This window comes from Heteronotia binoei, chromosome 15 (genome assembly GCF_032191835.1).
Source record: "Heteronotia binoei isolate CCM8104 ecotype False Entrance Well chromosome 15, APGP_CSIRO_Hbin_v1, whole genome shotgun sequence".
NCBI classification, from domain to species: domain Eukaryota; kingdom Metazoa; phylum Chordata; class Lepidosauria; order Squamata; family Gekkonidae; genus Heteronotia; species Heteronotia binoei.
This window is the reverse complement of record NC_083237.1, coordinates 29,321,239-29,340,975: the sequence shown is the minus strand read 5'-3', so window position 1 is coordinate 29,340,975 and position 19,737 is coordinate 29,321,239. Positions and strand designations below refer to the sequence as shown.

Here is a 19,737-nt window from a genome sequence, read left to right as displayed (position 1 = left end):
ATGCACGGTTTGCCTTTGCCAGTCTATTGTCAATCTCCTTGTCGATCTTGGCGTCTGAGGAGATGATGCACCCCAGGTAGCTGAACTGCTGGACTGTCTTCAAAACTGATTCACCCACAGTGATGCAAGGAGGGTGATAATCTTCCTGGGGTGCAGGCTGGTGGAGAACTTCTGTCTTCTTCAGACTAACTTCTAGGCCGAATAGCTTGGCAGCCTCTGCAAAGCTGGACATCATATGCTGCAGAGCTGATACCGAGTGGGAGACAAGTGCAGCATCATCAGCAAACAGTAGCTCTCGGATAAGTTTTTCCATTGTCTTGGAGTGGGCCTTTAGTCGCCTCAGGTTGAACAGGCTGCCATCGGTGCGATAGCGGATGTAGACCCCATCGTCATCATCTAAATCTACTGCGGCTCTTTGAAGCATCATGCTAAAGAAGATCGTAAAGAGAGTTGGCGCGAGAACACAGCCTTGCTTTACACCTGTGCCTATTGGGAAGGGCTTCGAGAGGTCGTTGCAGTGTCTGACTTGGCCTCGCTGGTCTTCATGTAGCTGGATGACCATACTGAGGAACCTGCTAACGGTATCAAAAGCTTTGGTAAGGTCGACAAAAGTCACATATAGACCCTTGTTCTGTTCCCTGCATTTCTCTTGGAGCTGCCTGAGAACAAATACCATGTCGGTGGTGCTCCTGTTAGCTCTGAAGCCACACTGGCTCTCTGGGAGGAGTTCTTCTGCAATGGTGGGCACCAGTCTGTTCAGGAGTATTCTAGCAAGGATATTGCCTGCGATGGAGAGCAGGGTTATCCCCCGGTAGTTGGAGCAGTCTGACTTTTCCCCTTTGTTCTTATGTAGAGTAATGATGATTGCATCGCGAAAGTCCTTTGGTAGTTGGCCTTGTTCCCAGCAGGTGACAAGTACTTTGTGAAGTGTGCTATGTAGCACTATGCCCCCATGCTTCCAGATCTCTGGTGGGATTCCATCAACTCCCGCTGCCTTGCCACTTTTCAGTTGCCTGATGGTTTTAACAGTCTCTTCTAGGGTGGGGATCTCATCCAACTCTGTTTTCACTGGTTGAAGTGGGGTGAGGTGGATTGCTGAATCTTGAACTATGCGATTGGCACTGAAGAGAACCTGAAAATACTCCGACCTTGTCTGTGAGGAGCACTTGGCCGTCTGCACTACGCAAGGGACTCTGAGCCTAATATGATGGACTATATACTGCCTTCAGGGCTTCGTAGAACCCTCTTAAATCACCAGTGTCTGCACACAGCTGGGTTCTCTCTGCAAGCTTGGTCCACCACTCGTTCTGAATGTCTCGAAGCTTGAGCTGGAGGTTGCTACATATAGCGCGAAAGGTTGCTTTTTTCCCGGGACAGGAGGGCTGAGCAAGATGTGCTTGGTAGGCAGATCTCTTTTTCACCAGTAATTCTTGGATCTCTTGATTGTTCTCGTCAAACCAGTCCTTATTCTTCCTTGTGGAGAACCCGAGGACTTCTTCAGAGGTCAACAGGATGGTAGTTTTCAGGTGTTCCCAGAGTGCTTCTGGAGAAGGATCTGTGAGGCAACTGGGGTCCTCAATTCTTGACTGGAGTTTTGCCTGGAAGGCAGCTTTAACTTCGGCTGACTGAAGGCTGCCAACCTGAAACTTCCTCCGGGGCATACCGCCTCTCCTGGGTGTAGATTTAAAGTGAAGACGGAGATTGCAGCGTACAAGACGATGATCCGTATGACATTCTGCCCTGGGCATTACTCGGGTGTGTAAGACATCTCGAAGGTCTCTCTGGCGCACCAGAATGTAGTCAATGAGGTGCCAGTGCTTGGACCGTGGGTGCATCCATGTTGTCTTCAGACTGTTTTTCTGCTGGAAGATAGTGTTAGTAATGGTGAGCTGATGCTCCGTGCAGAATTCTAGCAGGAGGCGCCCGTTATCATTGCAGTTGCCAATGCCGTGTTTGCCAAGTACTCCTTTCCAGGCTTCTGAGTCTTTACCTACTCTGGCATTGAAGTCGCCAAGGATGATCACCTTGTCCTCTGTAGAGGTCTTCCATATGAGGTTACGTAGATCAGCATAGAACTTGTTCTTTTCTGTAGGATCTGCTTGAAGGGTTGGGGCATACACACTAAAGAGGGTTGCATGCTGCTTGTTTTGAAGAGGGAGGCGCATAGACATGATGGGATCTGAGTGACCTGTTGGCAGGTTTTCGAGTTTAGAGGCAATGGAGTTCCTGATCATGAAGCCAACGCCAGAAAGGCGGCTCTCAGCCTTTGACTTACCCGACCAGTAGAGGGTATAGCCAGCACCGTGTTCTTGAAGACTACCTTCCTCAGGGAAACGGACCTCACCGAGAGCTGCTATGTTAATATTCAACCTGAGAAGTTCGTGGGCAACTAGAGCAGAGCGTCGTTCAGGGCGACCACTGTCTACTGTGTCAAGCATGGTTCTGATGTTCCAACATGCAAGCTTTAGTCTTTGCACACTTTGTGAGGCAGGTGCATGCCTTTTTTTTCCCCCCGACTGCAAGTAAGAATGCCCTTTGACCGCGGCTAGCCAACTGGGGGGGGGGGGAGGAGACGAGCTTTGTTTAGGCCACCTTTTCTAGGCCCCTCTCCATACGGAGCAAGCAGTGCTGTCCCTAAATAGGGCTGCTTGGTCGTTCAGGGTGCTGCCGAAAAATGCTTTTTGTCTCCGGGTCAGCATCAGGCGACCAATACCCTGAACCGCCTACATGTAGGATCGGGACTGCGGTTTCCAGTGGCATCTTCCACCTGCCGTTTCGCCCCTTGCCCATCGCTGCAGGACTTGGTATGTTGTGGGTTGTGGAAGTGGATACCCTTCAGGCCTGCGCAGAGGAATTTTTAGGTGAAGCGCAGTGTGCGCAGTACTGGCTCCACCCTTTCACCATGGGGTCATCTGCCATGGCCCAGTAAGCCAGGACGCCGGCAGCGAGTCCTCCAGGTGGTAGATGTTACATTAACGAGCTCTGTCTGCCCGGGCTTGATGTCAGAGTCTTCCTTCTCTTGGCTGGCGAGGTTGGTGAGCCCAACCTGCCCATCTGGTTATACCGCCGGACATTCGGTCGCACCATGACGTGGCAAACTCTGTGAAAACCGGGGGGACCAGCGAGAAGGTGTTGCCACGGATGCAGTAATGTAGGAGAGGCCATTGCAGTGACCATCTGCCAGGCATAGCCAGACAGTGGTTATCTACACTCATGTGAAACTCACTCATACTACACTCATGTGAAACTCACAGCATTCCAGAAGTATGTGACTGAATCCAATTATGTAAAGATCACAATTATCGTTTGTCTGAAATGAATAATGCAGATAAGACACCAGTGTACTTGGGCATGTTATCAAATTATACCATAGAACAGGGGTGTCAAACATACAGCCCAGGGGCTGAATCAGACAGTGACCACGCAGCGTTCACTACACCAGGAAAGGAGAGGCGATGTATTGCGCATGCACTTTCCCTGGGGGGGCAGGACACCCGGAGGGAGCCCACCTCCCCACCCCACCCAAGGTGAGGATCAGTTATATGCTATCTGCATAAACATATGCATCTCCTGGGCTGAGACAGGAGATCTCCCTCCCTTTGGCAAATATTGTGGAGCAGTTTTGGAGATCAGCTAAGAGCACTTTGTAGTTTTATTTCATTTCTGTGCTGCTACTTAAGAGAACCTGTCCAGGAGAAACAGTTGTTTTGATACGGCTCTGGCATGTTTGTTTGCCCTGCATGAGTTTCCCATCAGAAGTTAGAAGTAGTGTGAGTTGCTCTGTATCTTCTGAAGCTGCTCCTGGAGGTTGATTTGTGCATCCATGTATGCCCCTTGACTTCTTGTCGCCGGATAGCTTGTCACTCTTGGGTGCATGAACTGACTCTGATGGATTCTAGATGGACCACAGGACTCTGCAGTTCCCTGGCCAGGGTGGGGGGGAGAGCAAAATGGATGCAGGAATCATCCCTCTGTCATGCCAGCATCCACCCCTTCATCATGCTTGAAAGCCCCACCCCCCTGGTCAAATGCAGTTGATGAAGCCATCAGAGGGCAGACAAAAAGCTTAGAGGTGCTACATCGTCATGCTTAGGCCCTCTTACTTCCAGCTTGTGTTGTCCTTGTTAAGTGTTTTCTTACTAAAAAAAAGGTAAGCTGCCTTCAGAACACTGTTGCTGGAAAGTGGTATACCAGCTAAATAATCAGGTGGAATGTTTTAATGTTTCAATTAAAGAAAAAACAACAATTTAAATGTGATGGTTTATGCTAGAATTCCTCCCCATCCTAGTTCATATTCAGCGAAAGTAATCTTAGCAAGATATGGTGCTTTCAAGATACCTTTCCGTACTGAAATAAGCCAAGGAACCTCCAGATGTCAAGACCTCTGGATTCTTGGTTTTGGTTCATGGTTGTGTGGATTGATGAAGCTGTGGCTCACTGGCAGAGTATCTGCTAGCATACAGAAGGTTCAGTCCCCAGCAGCTCCAGGGGAAAGGGATCAAGTAGAAGCAGATGTGGAAGGCCTCAGCTTGAGGTCTTGGAGAGCCGATGCACAATACTGATCTTGATAGACGACCGGTCTGACTTTGTATAGGGCAACTCCACATTTCCATGGGAAATGGAGCTCAGTTTCTTCTCCATGGGCATCTAACCTATCCTCTTCTCTGTGCTTTCTTATAGTTGGTGGGATCTACACAGTTATCCAGACCAAAGCCAAAATCACCTTGGACGAGTGGGGTGAGAATTACTTCCTGATCGGGCCTTACTTGGAACAGAATGTCCGCACTCAAGTGGAGCTAATAGAGCCACCTAACCCTGCCATCCGCCGGACCATTGACTCCATGAATGCTAAAGGATGCAAAGTAAGAATTTGGAGAGGGGGGATAGAAGCTGGGTGGAGACGAAGGGAGATACCTAGTTCTCACAAACAGCAGATGTGATGATAAACCTGGTGGCTGGACATCAAAGTGTGCATGCATCTTACTTTTGGAGAGAAGGGCTATATCCAAACATGCCAAGTTGACATAGTTCTGCATTCAATCATGGATCACCTGCCCAAAGTGAGACAGTTTAGAGAATGGTTTTCCACCTCATCTGCTGTTTGTGAGGACTGGGATGAAGATTTCTAAATGTCACAATGTTTTGTGAGTTTCCTTGGGCCACAAAAAGCACTTTTTCATTCCCTCCCCTTTTTCTATTCCTCTGCTGCTACCTCCATAGATCAGAGTGGATCCAACTTTCTCTGTCCTGGATAGTTTGAGGCAGGGATGTGTTGGAAGAGGTCTTTGCCACCTGACTTATGGTGACCCAGTAAGGTTCTCAAAGCAAGAGATGTTCAGAGGTGGTTTGCCACTGCCTGCCTCTGCAGAGCAGCCGTGGACTTCCCTGGGCGTCTCCCATCCAAGTACCGACCAGAGCTGACCCTGCTTAGTGTCATTGATCTCCACATGCTTAGGTGATTTCCTTTTTACAAAAACAGTAGCAGATTTTGTAAATTAAGAGCCCCAGAATGCTGACGTCCCAGTACTAAATTCTGCATTTTCCTTTGCATGTGACCAGGGTAGTCTAATACATGCAGCCTTGATAGCTGTCAGCTAAAACATCTCATCCTAAGAGAGACATAACAGTAAAGCATGGCCTCTCTTTGACAATGTGAGTAAAACTAATCCTCATTATGTGTAAAATAGCGGAAATTTTTAGCTACCCTCTCAATCTGAATTTAGTAGCCCAGAAAAATGGCTTATTGGATTAAATTTGGTTTGTGGGTTGCCAGGGCCTTCCAGGATAGAGTTGAGGGGTTTTTTTTAATGGACTGAGAGTTTAGGGCTCTAGTAAGGGCCTGAGAGCAAAACTGAAAGGCCTTAGGAACTTCTCTTGCAAAGCATATGTTATCCATTAGTGGTGGTGGTGAAGTGTTGTCAAGTCGTGGCCGACTTATGGTGACTCTGTAGAGTTTTCAAGGCAAGAGACATTCAGAGGCAGTTTGCCATTGCCTGCCTCTGTGTAATGACCTTGGACTTCCTTGGTGGTCTCCCATCCAAATACTAGGGCCAATCATGCTTAGCTTCTGAAATCTGACAGCGGTGGGTTAGCCTGGGCCATCCAGCTAGGTCAGGTCTGTCCATTCCTACTTGGGGCAATTTGAGATGCATGAAATCTCTTGCCCAAGTACAGCATGGTCAAGCTTTTCCTTTTCTACATTAGCTGCACCTTGTAATATTAATTTGTCACTCTGTATGTTTGGTACAACTTACGGCAGTTATTTCCCAGTCTCTCTCCTGCAAGAGGCAGTGAGGGCTGCTAGCTTGGGTGGCTTTGAAAGAGAGTTCAACAGATGCATGGAGCCTATGACAAGGATCAGACTAGTGGTCCTTCTAGTCCAATATTCTGTTTCACCCAGTGGCCAACCAGTTGCCTTGGAGGGCCAACAAATGGAGCACAGAAGCCAAAGCCCTCCCCTGATGATGCCTCCCAGCACTAGGTTTCTAAAGTTTGGTGCCTCTGAATATGGAGGTCCCTTTTACTCACAACGAGTAGCAGCCGCTGAAGGATTTATCCTCTAAATCTGCTTAAACAACCCCTCCCATCTCCAGTTTAAAGCCATCTGTGCTTGTGGGCTATCACTGCATTCACTGACAGCAAATCCCACAATTTAATGATTTGTTCAGTAATGAAGTATTTCCTTTTGTCTGTCCTGGACCTATTGCCCATCAGCTTCATTAGGTGCCCCCCAAGTTCTAATATAATGGAACAGGGAGAAAAAGAAAGATAGGTTGGTTGATGGCTATTTGTTATGACAGCTAAATGGAACCTCATTGTTCAGGGGCAGCGTACCTCTGACTACCAGTTGCTAATCAGGAGAGGCTGTTGCTTTTATGTCCTGGTTATGGTCTCCTGTGGGAACCTGGCTGGCCCCCACTGGAAATGGATGCTAGAGTCTAAAGATCGTTGGTCTGATCCTGCAGAGTTCTGCTGATCTTTCTGTCTCTTGCCCACATACTGTGCACTTTAAAAACAAAAAACCACACTCTTGAGCTGGATGGAAGGGATAGCAAAAACTGCCTTGGAACATGGGCTCTCTATTCCACTGTTGCTATCTGACCAGGTGGAAGCAGTTATTCTGAATCCCTCATTTGTCTGCAGTGACATTCTAATACTAATTCTCTTGAGATGCTCAGAACCGCTGCTCGGTCCTTCTGGGCTAATGTGAGCACATAGTTTGGGGTTAAGATGGTGGGTAGGCCTTGCTGAAAGAAAAGTCCTTATTCTCTTCTCATTTTGTGTTGTTAACTGCACATAAAAAGTTCTGTCAGCTGCTTTGTAGCTCCATGGTAGGGGTGCCACTTCTTGTTCGGGAAATACCTGGAGATGTAGGGAGTGGAACTGGAGGAGGGCAGTGATTGGGGAAGGGAGGGACTTCATTGGTATATAACGCGTACAGCCCACTCTCCCAAGCAGCCATTTTCTCCAGGGGAGCTGATCTGAGAGCCTGTTTGGTGTAGTGGTTAAGAGCAGTAGACTCTAATCTGGGAGAACCGGGTTGGAATTCCCATTCCACGTGCAGCTGCTGGTGTGACCTTGGGTCAATCACAGTTCGGTCAGATCTGTTCTCTCAAGAGCAGTTCTCTCAGAGCTCTCTCTCAGCCCCATCTACCTCACAGAGTGTCTGTTGTGGGGAGAGGAGATTGTAAGCCGCTCTAAGACTCCGAGTGGAGGGCAAGGTATAAAAACAATCTCTTATTCTCTTCTCCTTTCTTCTTCATCTCCATCATCTGGTGATCGGTTGTAATTCTGAGGGATCTCCAGGCCACACCTGGAGGCTGGCAACCCTGCTCCTTGGACATGGCTCCATATAGTGGTAACTGCAGGCAAGGGGTGAGAATGCCTAGGGGCTGATATCCTGATTGCGTGGAGCCTCTCTTGGCTTGTGGGGCACATTCATGATAGCAGGGGCCAGTTTTATGCCAGCACCAGCTGCCCTCAGAGGTTCCAGGTGGGAAGCATTTAAATTCAGGGGCAGTAGATTCAGGAGAGGAGAAATAGTGTGTGTTTTTTTCCTGTGCAGTGTGTAATTGACTTATGGAATTTACTGCTACAAGATGAGCGGATAGGCAGTGGCTTAAATGGCTTTTTAAAGGGGATTAGAAACATTTTCAGAGCCTGGGCCTCTTGATGGTAGTTGACCATGATAGCTAAATGGAACCTCCAGGTTCAGAGGCAGCATATCTCCAAGAATTGGCCACTGTGGATTAACAGGAATAGTAATTGCCTTCCTACCCTACTTATCAGCTTCCCAGAGGCATCTGCTTGCAAATAAGGTGATGATGTGATCCCGCAGGGTTCTGAGAGAGAAAATATACAGAGAAACCTTCCCTGCTTCTGATGGAAGGGTGACAAGTGCATTCCAGGTATCTGTAAAACTGCAACCTGGAAGTAGCGGAAAAGGAGCAATAGCAAAGATGTTTTCATGGAGGTATGTGGGTTTGTGTATGTTCTGCTCACAGCCCCTGGAATTTCATGTCCTGGGCTTGTACTTCTGTTCCCTGGCCTTGGCAAGATTACTTCTTCCTCAGCCTCATTGAGGAGAAGAGCTCCAGGACAAAGATTTATCCATCTCTCAGCTTCCTCTCCAAATTTCTGGGAACGCCTCTCAAGCGCTGGTGCCAGAATGGGACATGCCTTGCTTCTGTCTTTCGCCATGCGCAAATCTTGGAACTTGTTGATTCTTCAACTTTGCTTTAGTTTTATGGTGTTCCCTGCTTAGCTCCTTTTCTCCCCGCCCACCCGGTTGCAGAATATCAAAGGGTATGGATGAGTGAACTAGATCGCTGGTGTCTCAGGAGTATTCACATCTCCACCGGTTTAAATTGGGCAGTACTGGATTTTTTAGTTACCTTTTTATCTGTCCCTTCTTTCAAGAAGCTCAGGGTATAATGTATGTTTCTCCCTTCCTCCACATTCTGTCACTGACCCTGTGAGGCTGAGAGAATGGCCCATGGTTATCCCATCAGTCGTATGTTTAAGTGGGGATTTTGAACATAGTTTTCTGGCCCAAGTCCAGTACTCTAACCACAATGGCACTCTAACTCTTTGCCATAGAGCAGAACTGCTTCTCAGTGCCACAGAGCAGAATACGTTCTGAAGCAACCATTGTGAGAAGTCTGCCTGGATTTTCCCTGCAGACTCCTTTGAGGTAGAGTTGCCCCCTTCCAGGTGAGGCCCGGAACTCAAGAGTTTGCAATCCTACTCTGAAGTCATTATTTCCAGGGAAAAAACCCGCTGCTTTCAGGGAGGGGGGTGGAAAGCTTCTCTCCAGTGACAGCAAAGAAGTGTAGTGCACGGTTCATAGAGATGTTTGTGGTATTTCCCTCAGCAGAGATCTTGGCCGTAGAGACTGGGGCAGGACAGAGTGGGATTTTTTTAAATCAACCAAACTTATATATGTATGGCTGGGTATGTGCCTTTATGGGGCGTATATATGACACTTAAAGACAAAGGCCCCCCTCCAACAAAAGGCCGTGGAATGTCTGCCACAGAAATAGTATAGAGCTCAGCAGGATGGAGAGCCAGACAGGCTCACAAGCCCCCCTTTCACCTTGCCTCCCACCCATTCCAGATATCACATGAAAACCAATAACTTGCTGCTGTTTAAATAAGCTACTATTAGGGTCTCTCTTCTCCCCAGTGTCTCATATATATCCAAAAAGCTTCTGACAGTGAAGAGCAGTGACTGACCCCAGGCCATTCTTCTCCCCTCCTTTCCCCTTCAGTAAGGGACCTTCACATCTATAGTGCACACCCAATGGCACCTTGCCCAGCTCCTGGGTGATACGAGGTCTTGGGATCACACAGGGATACTGGTCAGGACTGACAGAAGGAAATATTTCTTTACACCTCCAGGAATTCAGACAGTAGCAAGCAAAATATTTTTTCTCTGCCTTGCTGGATTAGATTTCAAAATACTGATTTTGAACAGTTTTTCTGTCGCTTACTCATGTTGTCACACATAGGGTTGCCAGGTCTGTGTTGGGAAATACTTGGAGACTTTGGGGGTGGTGGATCTGGGAGAGGGTGGGGATCCCTGACCTGAGTGTGTTAGTCTTACCTGTTCTATACGTGGGCTTGCCACCTGCACTCTAATGAACTATTCTGTGCATGTGTGATGTGGCCCAGTTATCAGGAATGCTGAAAATCACTGTTCAGTCACAGGCATGACTGATATGCATGTTGTCCAAACTGGACACACAGAGTGTGTGAGACCTGCTTTACTGGGTTGTTCTGTCCCAGCATATATTGATTTTGTGCACGTACTTGTAATGTGTGCAATGTCACGTCACCAAAATTAGGTGCAGTTGGCGGGCATTTGCCAATAGTATAGTGCAGGGGTGGCCAACGGTAGCTCTCCAGATGTTTTTTTGCCTACAACTCCCATCAGCCCCAGCCAGCATGGCCAATGGCTGGGGCTGATCGGAGTTGTAGGCAAAAAACATCTGGAGAGCTACCGTTGGCCTGACGGCAGGAGCATGTGCTGAGTGCAGGTAGACCAAAGCAGTAACTTGCCTTAGCACTAGGAACATTGATATGAGGAGCCAAGACACCAGTTTGGTAGTATAACAAACCATGTATTATACTGATATTTACAGTGAAGTTATATACATATGCAGTCCAGAATAGCAAAGTGCTTCGCCAGTAACACACATACATAGAGAGAAAAACCACTCTGGTACTCTGCTGCCAATATAGGACAGCCCACCAATCAGCTAACTGCTGACTCATGCTGACTCCTCTGAACAGATCCTGATATTACCAGTCCTTACATCAGCCAGGTTAATTAGTCCTGTGACTCTTGTCATGTGATTAGCTGTCACTTTGACAGTTCTTGATCTAGCATGCTTCATAGCAGGCTACATAATACTAACACACCTCCTTAGACTGCTAGTGAACGCATGCCAAATAGTTCAGCCAGTTTTACATGTCTTTCATTGTACAGACATTTAGTAAACAGATCAGAAATGTCCTCTGTTGCACATTTTTCCAGTATCACAATTCCCCGAGTAACCGACTCTTTTACATTGTAATATCTAATTAAGATGTGTTTGCTCCTTCCTCTGGCTTTTTGCTCATTCTCAGATACCTCCTGCTGTACCACAGCAGGTACTGGTGCAGAACCTTGCTCCTGACTATCATTGGTCAGTGGCAGCAACACGTGAGTATTCCCTTCAGTTCCATGCAGCTTAGCCCAATTGCTATGCTCGCCGAAGTTAGCAGATCTACTGAACGTCACCTTCTGTTCAGTGTCACTAAACCTATATGACTTCATATTGGTTTGATATCCCAGAAATACCAATTTCCTGGATCTGGCACCTCCTTTCCTTCTTAATTTCAGAGGAATATTTACCCAGGCTTTCATTCCAAACACTCTGAGGAACTCTAAACTAGGCTCCTTCTTGAACATAGCCTTATAGGGGAGGTTATCTGTAGACTTTGTCCACAATCTATTGACCAGGAATGTGGCTACCATGAATGCCTCAGCCCAATATGCAATAGGCAGAGATGCATCATCTAACATGGCATACATCATTGTTTGCAATATGCCTGATTTCCTCTCAACCACCCCATTTTCTGAAGGTGTTGCCGGATTTGCCACCCTATGTGCAATCCCCTGATGCTTCAACCATGTACCAAACTGACTTGACATGAATTCACCCCCTTTGTCAGTCTGCAGAGCTAGCAGCTGAACTCCAAGCTGCTTCTGTACTCTTTTTGTCCACTGTTTAAAACATTGAAACACTTCTGATTTCTGTTTGAGTACATAAGACCAACAATATCTTGTACAGTCATCAACAATCAGAAATACATATCTATTCGCTGAATGGCTTTTTGGAAATGGCCCGATGACATCGGCATGGTTTAGAGCTAGTGGTTGCTCAGACACCCTCGTGGTCTCCTTAGCAACCGGAATGCCTTGCTTTTGATCTTTTTGCACACTTGACAGTCTAGATATGCTTTACAAGATTTTACAGCTGCATTTGGCAGCAAAGACAGCGTCTTACTAATAGTATGAAAACTTGAATGCCCAAGAATATGGTGGAGGAGATGTAAACATGAATCATGGGGGCATACATTAGACACTTGATCTGCCTTAACGGCTTCACTCCCCACCACATATACATTATCAACCAACTTTCCTTCTGTGAGGATTTTTTCCACCTTTAGACACTTTACAGCCTGTGTCAGAAAACTTTACCTCAAATCCTGCTCTAGCTAATGAGCTAACACTGAGCAGATTTGATTGTAATGCTGGCACACACAGCACTTTCTCAAGGTCACAGCCTAATGCTGGAAAGTTTACCCGGCCGTTACACACTACCTTGGACATAGAACCATCAGCAAGGTTTACATGAGATAGCACAGCCTGCCGAGAACATTTCATTAAAGCCTTAGAGGTACAAATATGACTAGTCACCCCAGAGTCTGCTAGCCAAACAGACCCCTGTGCTGTTGTTCCCGTAGGTACCAGCTTAACGTGCTCACAGTTCCCAGGCTTCTGTAGAGATGTTCTTCTCTGTCTCCCAGCTTCTAAACAGAACTTCCTGATGTGAGAAGCTGACCCACACCGGTAACACTTTTTCACATGTAGTACTGCTGAGCTGCTTTCCTGCTGCTGCTTGGCAACGATCCTCTGACTCAGCACAGCCCTTGAATCACTCCCACTGACAGGTGCACTGGCTCCACTCCCAGAATGGGATGCTGCAGTCAGCCTGTCTTGAAAGTCGTACAGCCGGGCACAGATGTACTCCATGGTCAGAATGTTGGCGTCGACAGACTCCAGAGCTGTTATCAGTTGTGAAAACTCCAGAGGCAGCGATGAAAGCAAAATATAAACTCTGTCGTCCGCAGCAACGACTTTGCCTCTGGTCTCCAGCTCCACAAAGCAGTCGGTGAGAGCCTTAATATGCTCCCGTACACAGCCACCTGGCACCAGCAACGTGTGATACATCCTGCGTGTTAATGCCATGAGATACCCAGCAGTGGTATGCACATAAATTCCACGAAGCGCATTCCAAGCCTCTCTCGCCATCAGCTTCCCTCTCACATATATCAATTGATCATCCCCCACACTGAGGATGATGTTTGCAAGAGCTTTCTGCTCCAGGACAATCTCATTAGCCATAGGAGCAGCAGGGGGGGGGGGGGGCAGACACACACATCCACAGCCCTTCTCTCTTTAGGAAAAATTCCATTCGCAGAGACCACACCGCATAGTTCACCGACGTGAGCTTCTCAACCACAACAGCCAAAGGTTGAGCCATCTCTCTGCTGCCCACAGACATCCAGAATTCCTCCTCGTCACTCACCAACAAGGACAATGACACGGTGTCAGCACACTCCTTGGACTCACACTTAACCTCCTGCGCCAGCATGGCTCTCCTCCAAACTCCAACAAACCTCCACAGCCAGTCACAGTCTCCAGGTCTTAACTGCACAGCGCTCGGCCTGGGTCCATAACCCTGACAGCAGGAGCGTGCGCTGAGTGCAGGTAGACCAAAGCAGTAACTTGCCTTAGCACTAGGAACATCGATATGAGGAGCCAAGACACCAGTTTGGTAGTATAACAAACCGTGTATTATACAGATATTTACAGTGAAGTTATATACATATACAGTCCAGAATAGCAAAGTGCTTCACCAGTAACACACATACATAGAGAGAAAAACCACTCTGGTACTCTGCTGCTTATATAGGACAGCCCACCAATCAGCTAACTGCTGACTCATGCCGACTCCTCTGAACAGATCCCGATATTACCAGTCCTTACATCAGCTAGGTTAATTAGTCCTGTGACTCTTGTCATGTGATTAGCTGTCACTTTGACAGTTCTTGATCTAGCATGCTTCATAGCAGGCTACATAATACTAACATGGCCACCCCGGTATAGTGGTTAGGGTCATACTAGGATCTGGGAGGCTGGGTTCCAGTCCCTGCTCTGCCATGGAATATTGCTTGAATGACCTTGGGCTAGTCACTGGCTGGCTTGCCTACCTCACTGAGTAGTATTGAATAAAATAGAGAAGAGGAGATCAGTTTGTAAGCTTCTTTGGGTCTTCATTGAAAAGAGAAGCAGAGTATAAATAAATAAATTGTGCCTATAAAATATGAGCAGTACTTGGTCATGCATGATGTCCCACCCTCTTGCTAGTTCTTTCCTATGTATCAAAACCCTCACAGCCGGGGAAAGCAGGCGGAGATTTCAGATCGGGCAGTTATTTCAGACAGCCCAGCGAAGAACAACACGAGGCTAGCGACCTTTCACAAAATGGAGATGAGGGTAACATGAACCGGGTGCTAAAATTAGACACCCGCCCGCCCCCATCTTGTGAAACCTGTCGGAAGAGAAAATGGTCACGCACGGAGGCCTACTGAGTTAGTGGAGGGGAGGGAGCAAGATTTCTGTGAGCAGGAGGGAAGTGTCCTGGATGAAAAGGGAAGAGTCTGGCAGCCCAAACTCCTTTGCAGTTTGAAGCCCTCAATTTGAACCAGGGCCTCTTCAGAGTTGGCAGACTGGGCAGCCTATTGCAAAACATCTGTTTGTTGCAAGCTGTCTTGACTCGGGCGGGGATACCAGCCTCCAGGTTGGACCTGGGGATCCCTCAGAAATGCAGGTCAACTCCAGACTGCAGAGATCTGTTCCCCTGGAGAAAATGGCTGCTTTGGAGGGTGAAGTCTTTGACATTGTACCCCACAGAGGCCCCTGTCCAGTCTTCCTCAGGCTCCACCCTTGAATAATAATAATAATAGATTTTATTTGTATCCCGCCCTCCCCGCCTAGGCGGCTCAGGGCGGCTAACAACATTTTATACATTTACAATTAATAGATAAAAACTTTGAATTTAACAATTAAAAATTAGACATATAAAAACCAGTTAATAAATTTAAAATTTAAAATCTCCAGGAGTTTCCCCAACCTGGATCTGGCAACCCTACTTGATTGGCTGTGTGTAACTGCTTGGAATCGATAAAGAGAGGAGTTCAAAATGTGTGGCTGTTGCTCTTGTGTAAAAAACTGGCCTGTGTTTTGACATCGCAGCAGACTCTAATAATGCAGCTGGTATCCAGCACAAAATGCAGCTTCTTGCTCCTCCGACACCCCCCATCATGTGCTAGGAAAGAAGAATACTTCCCAGTCTGATGTGCTGGTGCTTGAACTCAGGGGCTTCTGAGTTCGACTTCCTCCTCGCAGCTTGTGCTTCTCAACTGGGGTTTTGGTGAGGTTTTGGATTCTGGCTTGAGAGGGCAAACAAAATCCAGCTTGCTGACGCATTCAGGTATCATACTGGGAAGCATTTGCTCATACTCTCACAAGAAGAGATGGGAAAGCAAAGGGAGTGCATGAACACAATAGAGAAGCTGCTTTCATGCACACTGGCAGCAGACTTCTTAGTCAAGAGCTTGTCATGAGGCATGAAGGCAGCCCCACTTCCTGGTGTTGTGTCTGGATTCTCAAACTATTTTTGACTTCTGCGTTAATGCGACAAAAAGGGGGAAACTGAAAATGTATAATCATCCCCAGTGTAGATTTTTGAAACTGAAGGGGGGGGGGGCGGAATAAATGGGAGTTGCACCACTCAGAGCAGATTCCCCCCCGTTCCCCCCTTGCTGTGGACTTAGGGTTGCCAACTTCCAGGTGGTGTATGGAGATCTCCAAGTGACAGAGATCAGTTCACCGGGAGGAAATGGCTGCTTTGGAAGGTAGACTCTGTGACATTGAACCCCACTGAAGTCCTTCTTCTCCCCAAGCCCTGCTGTCCTTGGGCTCTGTCCCCAAAATATATTCCCTTCTGGGAGCTGGCAACCCTATCTGGGCTTTCTGGCCCCTGTGTTTCCTTCTGTCCCCACTCGGTTCGATATCTCATTCTGTCAACCATTCCATTTCTTCTACGAACACTCTGAGGGTTTGGGGGTTTTTTGCCAAATTGATTATTAGTACAAAAAAAACCTGAATAGCAGCAACTGAATTTGGGAATGGAGTGGAATTTTAAAAACCCACATATTTCATAGCTGAATATTTTAATGAACAATCTATATTTTGATGTATGGATCTTCTTGTGGGATTTTGAACTGTGTCTCGTACAGATAAGAAAGGAGCAAACATGTTTTACTGTAGGAGTCCATTCCTGCCTATTGGATAATCTTCTGCCTGTCACCTTTCTAGGTTTACTTTGGTCGTTGGCTGATTGAGGGTGGCCCCTATGTGATCCTTATAGATATTGGGGCAACAGCCTGGAGCCTCGATCGTTGGAAGACGGAGCTGTGGGAAAGCTGCTCCATTGGGATTCCCTGGTACGACCGAGAAGCCAATGATGCAGTACTCTTTGGCTTCCTCACAGCATGGTTTCTAGGAGAGGTAAGGAAACCTGTGTCTGCCGTCTTACTTTTACCCTGTTCCCTGCACAGAGATGCTTATCTTGTGTTCAGACACCATGAACAATTCAGTTTGAGGCTAACAATCCTGAAATTATCAGAATCACATGCTTCCTCCTCCATCTTATACTATAGTTGAAGACTTTCTGGCTTAGAAAACCTTGGTCCTAGCTATCTTTCCCAATAACTAGAATTAAACCCACGTTTTAGAACACTGTTTACTGTTAAAGAAACAAAGCCATATTTGTTATGGTGCTCCATTTAAACTTCACAAAAACATTTGGTGTAGTGGTTAAGTGCTTGGACTTTTATCTGGGAGAACGAGGTTTGATTCCCCACTCCTCCACATGCAACTGCTGGGGTGACCTTGGATGAGTCATAACTCTCTCAGGGCTGTTCTGCTCAAGAGCAGTTCTGGGAGAACTCTCTCAGTTCCACCTACCTCAGGGTGTCTGTTGTGGGGAGGGAAGGAGATGGTAAGCTGTTCTGAGACTCCTTCAAGTAGTGAAGGAGGGGTATAAATCCATCTTTTCAAATTATGACCTTTTTCATGATGTCTATGTTGAATTTTTGATTGTGCCTTTTTGTACAGTTTGCTGCACAATGTGAAGAGAAACCCTTCATCATTGGTCATTTCCATGAGTGGCTGGCTGGGGTTGGTCTCATCCTTTGCCGAACCCGGAAACTTCCAGTGGCTACCGTCTTTACCACCCATGCTACCTTGCTAGGTCGCTACCTGTGTGCAGGCAGTGTGGACTTTTACAACAACCTACAGACTGTGAGTCTTGAGGAGGCTAATATGTATCCCAGCCTGTGGGGACTGGATATTGCACTGGGAGAGAATTGTAGGAGGATCACTCAATCAGTTTGGGATGGTTTTTTAGGATATTGTGGATAGGCCAGTAAAATCCTGTTTCCTCTTTTATAACTGCAAGGTATCACTTGGCTCTTATGTTTACTTCTCTAATTCTGCATTTCCTGCTCTCACATGCTCTTTAAACTTCATAATTCTGGACTGCATAGATTTTGTCAGAATTACTTTTCTCCCTCATTTTAGTTTAATTTAGACAAGGAAGCTGGGGACCGACAGATTTACCACCGTTATTGTATGGAGCGATCTGCAGTCCACTGTGCCCACGTTTTCACGACCGTCTCTCAAATCACAGCTGTGGAGGCTGAGCATTTATTAAAACGGAAACCTGGTAAGTTGTGTTATATTAGGGTCAAGACAGTGTTCCTTCTAAGCTGCGAGTCTTGTGAGCAAAAATTCTACTTTGTGAGCTACTGCATAAATCAGTTTGCTCTGGGGGGCATTTTTCCTAAAACAAAAATGTATGAGCCAGAGGCTAAAGAACTGTGAGCTGGCTCACACTCATTCAGCTTAGAGGGAACACTGGTCATGGAGACAGCTGCGTCATGAGGCATTCCCACCTAGCTTGGAGGTGCAGATTCTGCCTGAATGGATGTAAGCTTTCTTCAGCCCCCAGGCCTTCTGGAGAAAGTGGTGTGGAACCTCAGTTCTGGGAAACGTAGAGGGCGCTTTCACACATACTAAATAATGTAGTTTTAACCCACTTCAGCAACTGCTTTCAAGTGGATTTTGCTGTTTTACCCAGCAAAATCCAGTTGCAAAGTGTACTGAAAGTGCATTATTTTTTGCGTGTGTGAAAATGACAAGAATCTTCACGTTCTCTTTGCCAACTGTGGAGGTCACCTGGCTTCCTGTGATAGAATGACATTTCCTCCTAGTGTTCCCACCCCTCGCCTGCAAAGCTTTTCATTTTTTAAAACAGAATTGTGATGTGTTTTGTGGAGGTCCAGAATGCCACTATGGGGACAGTCAGCATACTTTTGTAAAACCCCTCAAAACAGACAGGTTGTGCTTGTGGGGGAGGGACTATTGCATGAATCAATTATGATTTGCTTATGAATCTGTCACTGATGTTCAGAATGTGGGAGGTATTCAGGCTTACTTTGCTGGGGTAAGAAATATATACCAGAACTCTTACTGTGTATTTATGGGCATGTTGTTTGAGGGCTGGGCAGATTCAAAATACTTTTAAAGAATTAAAACCCACTGTGTCTGCACTCTCCGTTTCCTACCCCTTTCCCACAAATACCCAGATATCGTGACTCCCAATGGTTTGAATGTCAAGAAGTTCTCAGCCATGCATGAATTCCAGAACCTCCATGCACAGAGTAAGGCTCGCATCCAGGAGTTTGTCCGGGGACACTTCTATGGGTGAGTCCTCACGAGGCTCTCAGAGGGCCTAGTCTTGCCTCCTTAGTGTCATGCCAGTCAAAATGGCAGCCCCAGGAACCTAACTTCCCAGGAAAAGGTTGGAGCAGGAAGTAGCAGTGCTGGTGTGGAGAAAGGCAGAAGGGACTGAAAATCCAAGATGGCAGACTTTCCTTATTTCATTTATCCCCACGACAGCTTTGTAATTCTTATACTTCATGTCTTAAAGTTGAGAAGTGCAGATCAGAGGACTTTTTCTCTCTAAGGGAGGTGTATGGTTTCTCAGAAGACCCATTGGTGACCTAGGCATGCGGTATTCCTATTTTGCAATAGCAGCCAAATATTCCCCTCCTGTTCAGATTTTATCTCAGACATGACCTCAGTGGGTGGCTTCCAGTAAGCCACTGTTCTTGAACCAGGGTTGTCAACCTCAAGGTGGGGCCCTGGAGTTCTCCCAGGATTTCAACTGATCTTTGGACTTCAAAGACAAGTTCCCTGGGAGGAAATGGCAGCTTCAGAGAGGGGACTGTATGGCACTATTCCTCTATTGAATCCCTTCCTAAACCCTCCCCTTCCCAGGCACTGCCTCCAAGTCTCCAGGAATTTCCCAACCCAGAGTTGGCAACCCTACGTAGGACTGAGTCTATTCGCAAACATTGGACTGTTCTGTTCTGCTTCCTTTAGGGACTAACTTTGTGCTGCCTGGGATAGTACAGCATTAATCATCTACATTTATAATGTTGCAGTAACCCTCTTTTAAAAATATATATATTTGCCAATTTAAGTGTCTTAACTTGTAATCAATGCTCCCTCTAAACTGAGTGTGAGCTCACAGTTTTTTAGCTTCCAGCTCACACATTTTTGTCTTAGCTCAGGAAAAATGGCCCCAGAGCAAACTAATTTATGCGGTAGCTCACAGCTTTAATGCCAGTAGCTCACAAAGTAGCATTTTTGCTCACAGGACTTCACAGCCTAGAGGAAGTATTGCTTGTAACCATTAACATGATGGATGGATGCAGGTGGGCAGCTATGTTGGTCTGAAGCAGCAGAACAAAGTTTGAGTCCAGTGGCACCTT

At 46.8% G+C, this 19,737-nt stretch overlaps 2 protein-coding genes across 2 annotated transcripts in view; both read left to right on the top strand.

Moving 5' to 3' along the window:
• Positions 1–19,737, top strand: part of POLR2L (RNA polymerase II, I and III subunit L) — a 217,890-nt gene that overhangs the window by 56,085 nt on the left and 142,068 nt on the right. The window lies entirely within an intron of this gene.
• The window catches only part of GYS1 (glycogen synthase 1), a 61,905-nt gene that overhangs the window by 6,153 nt on the left and 36,015 nt on the right, over positions 1–19,737 (top strand). Inside the window, exons 2-6 of the mRNA XM_060256602.1 lie at positions 4,681–4,862; positions 16,214–16,405; positions 17,015–17,200; positions 17,480–17,624; positions 18,547–18,664. Coding sequence (XP_060112585.1) covers positions 4,681–4,862; positions 16,214–16,405; positions 17,015–17,200; positions 17,480–17,624; positions 18,547–18,664 — 823 coding nt within the window. The remainder of the gene's footprint in view (positions 1–4,680; positions 4,863–16,213; positions 16,406–17,014; positions 17,201–17,479; positions 17,625–18,546; positions 18,665–19,737) is intronic.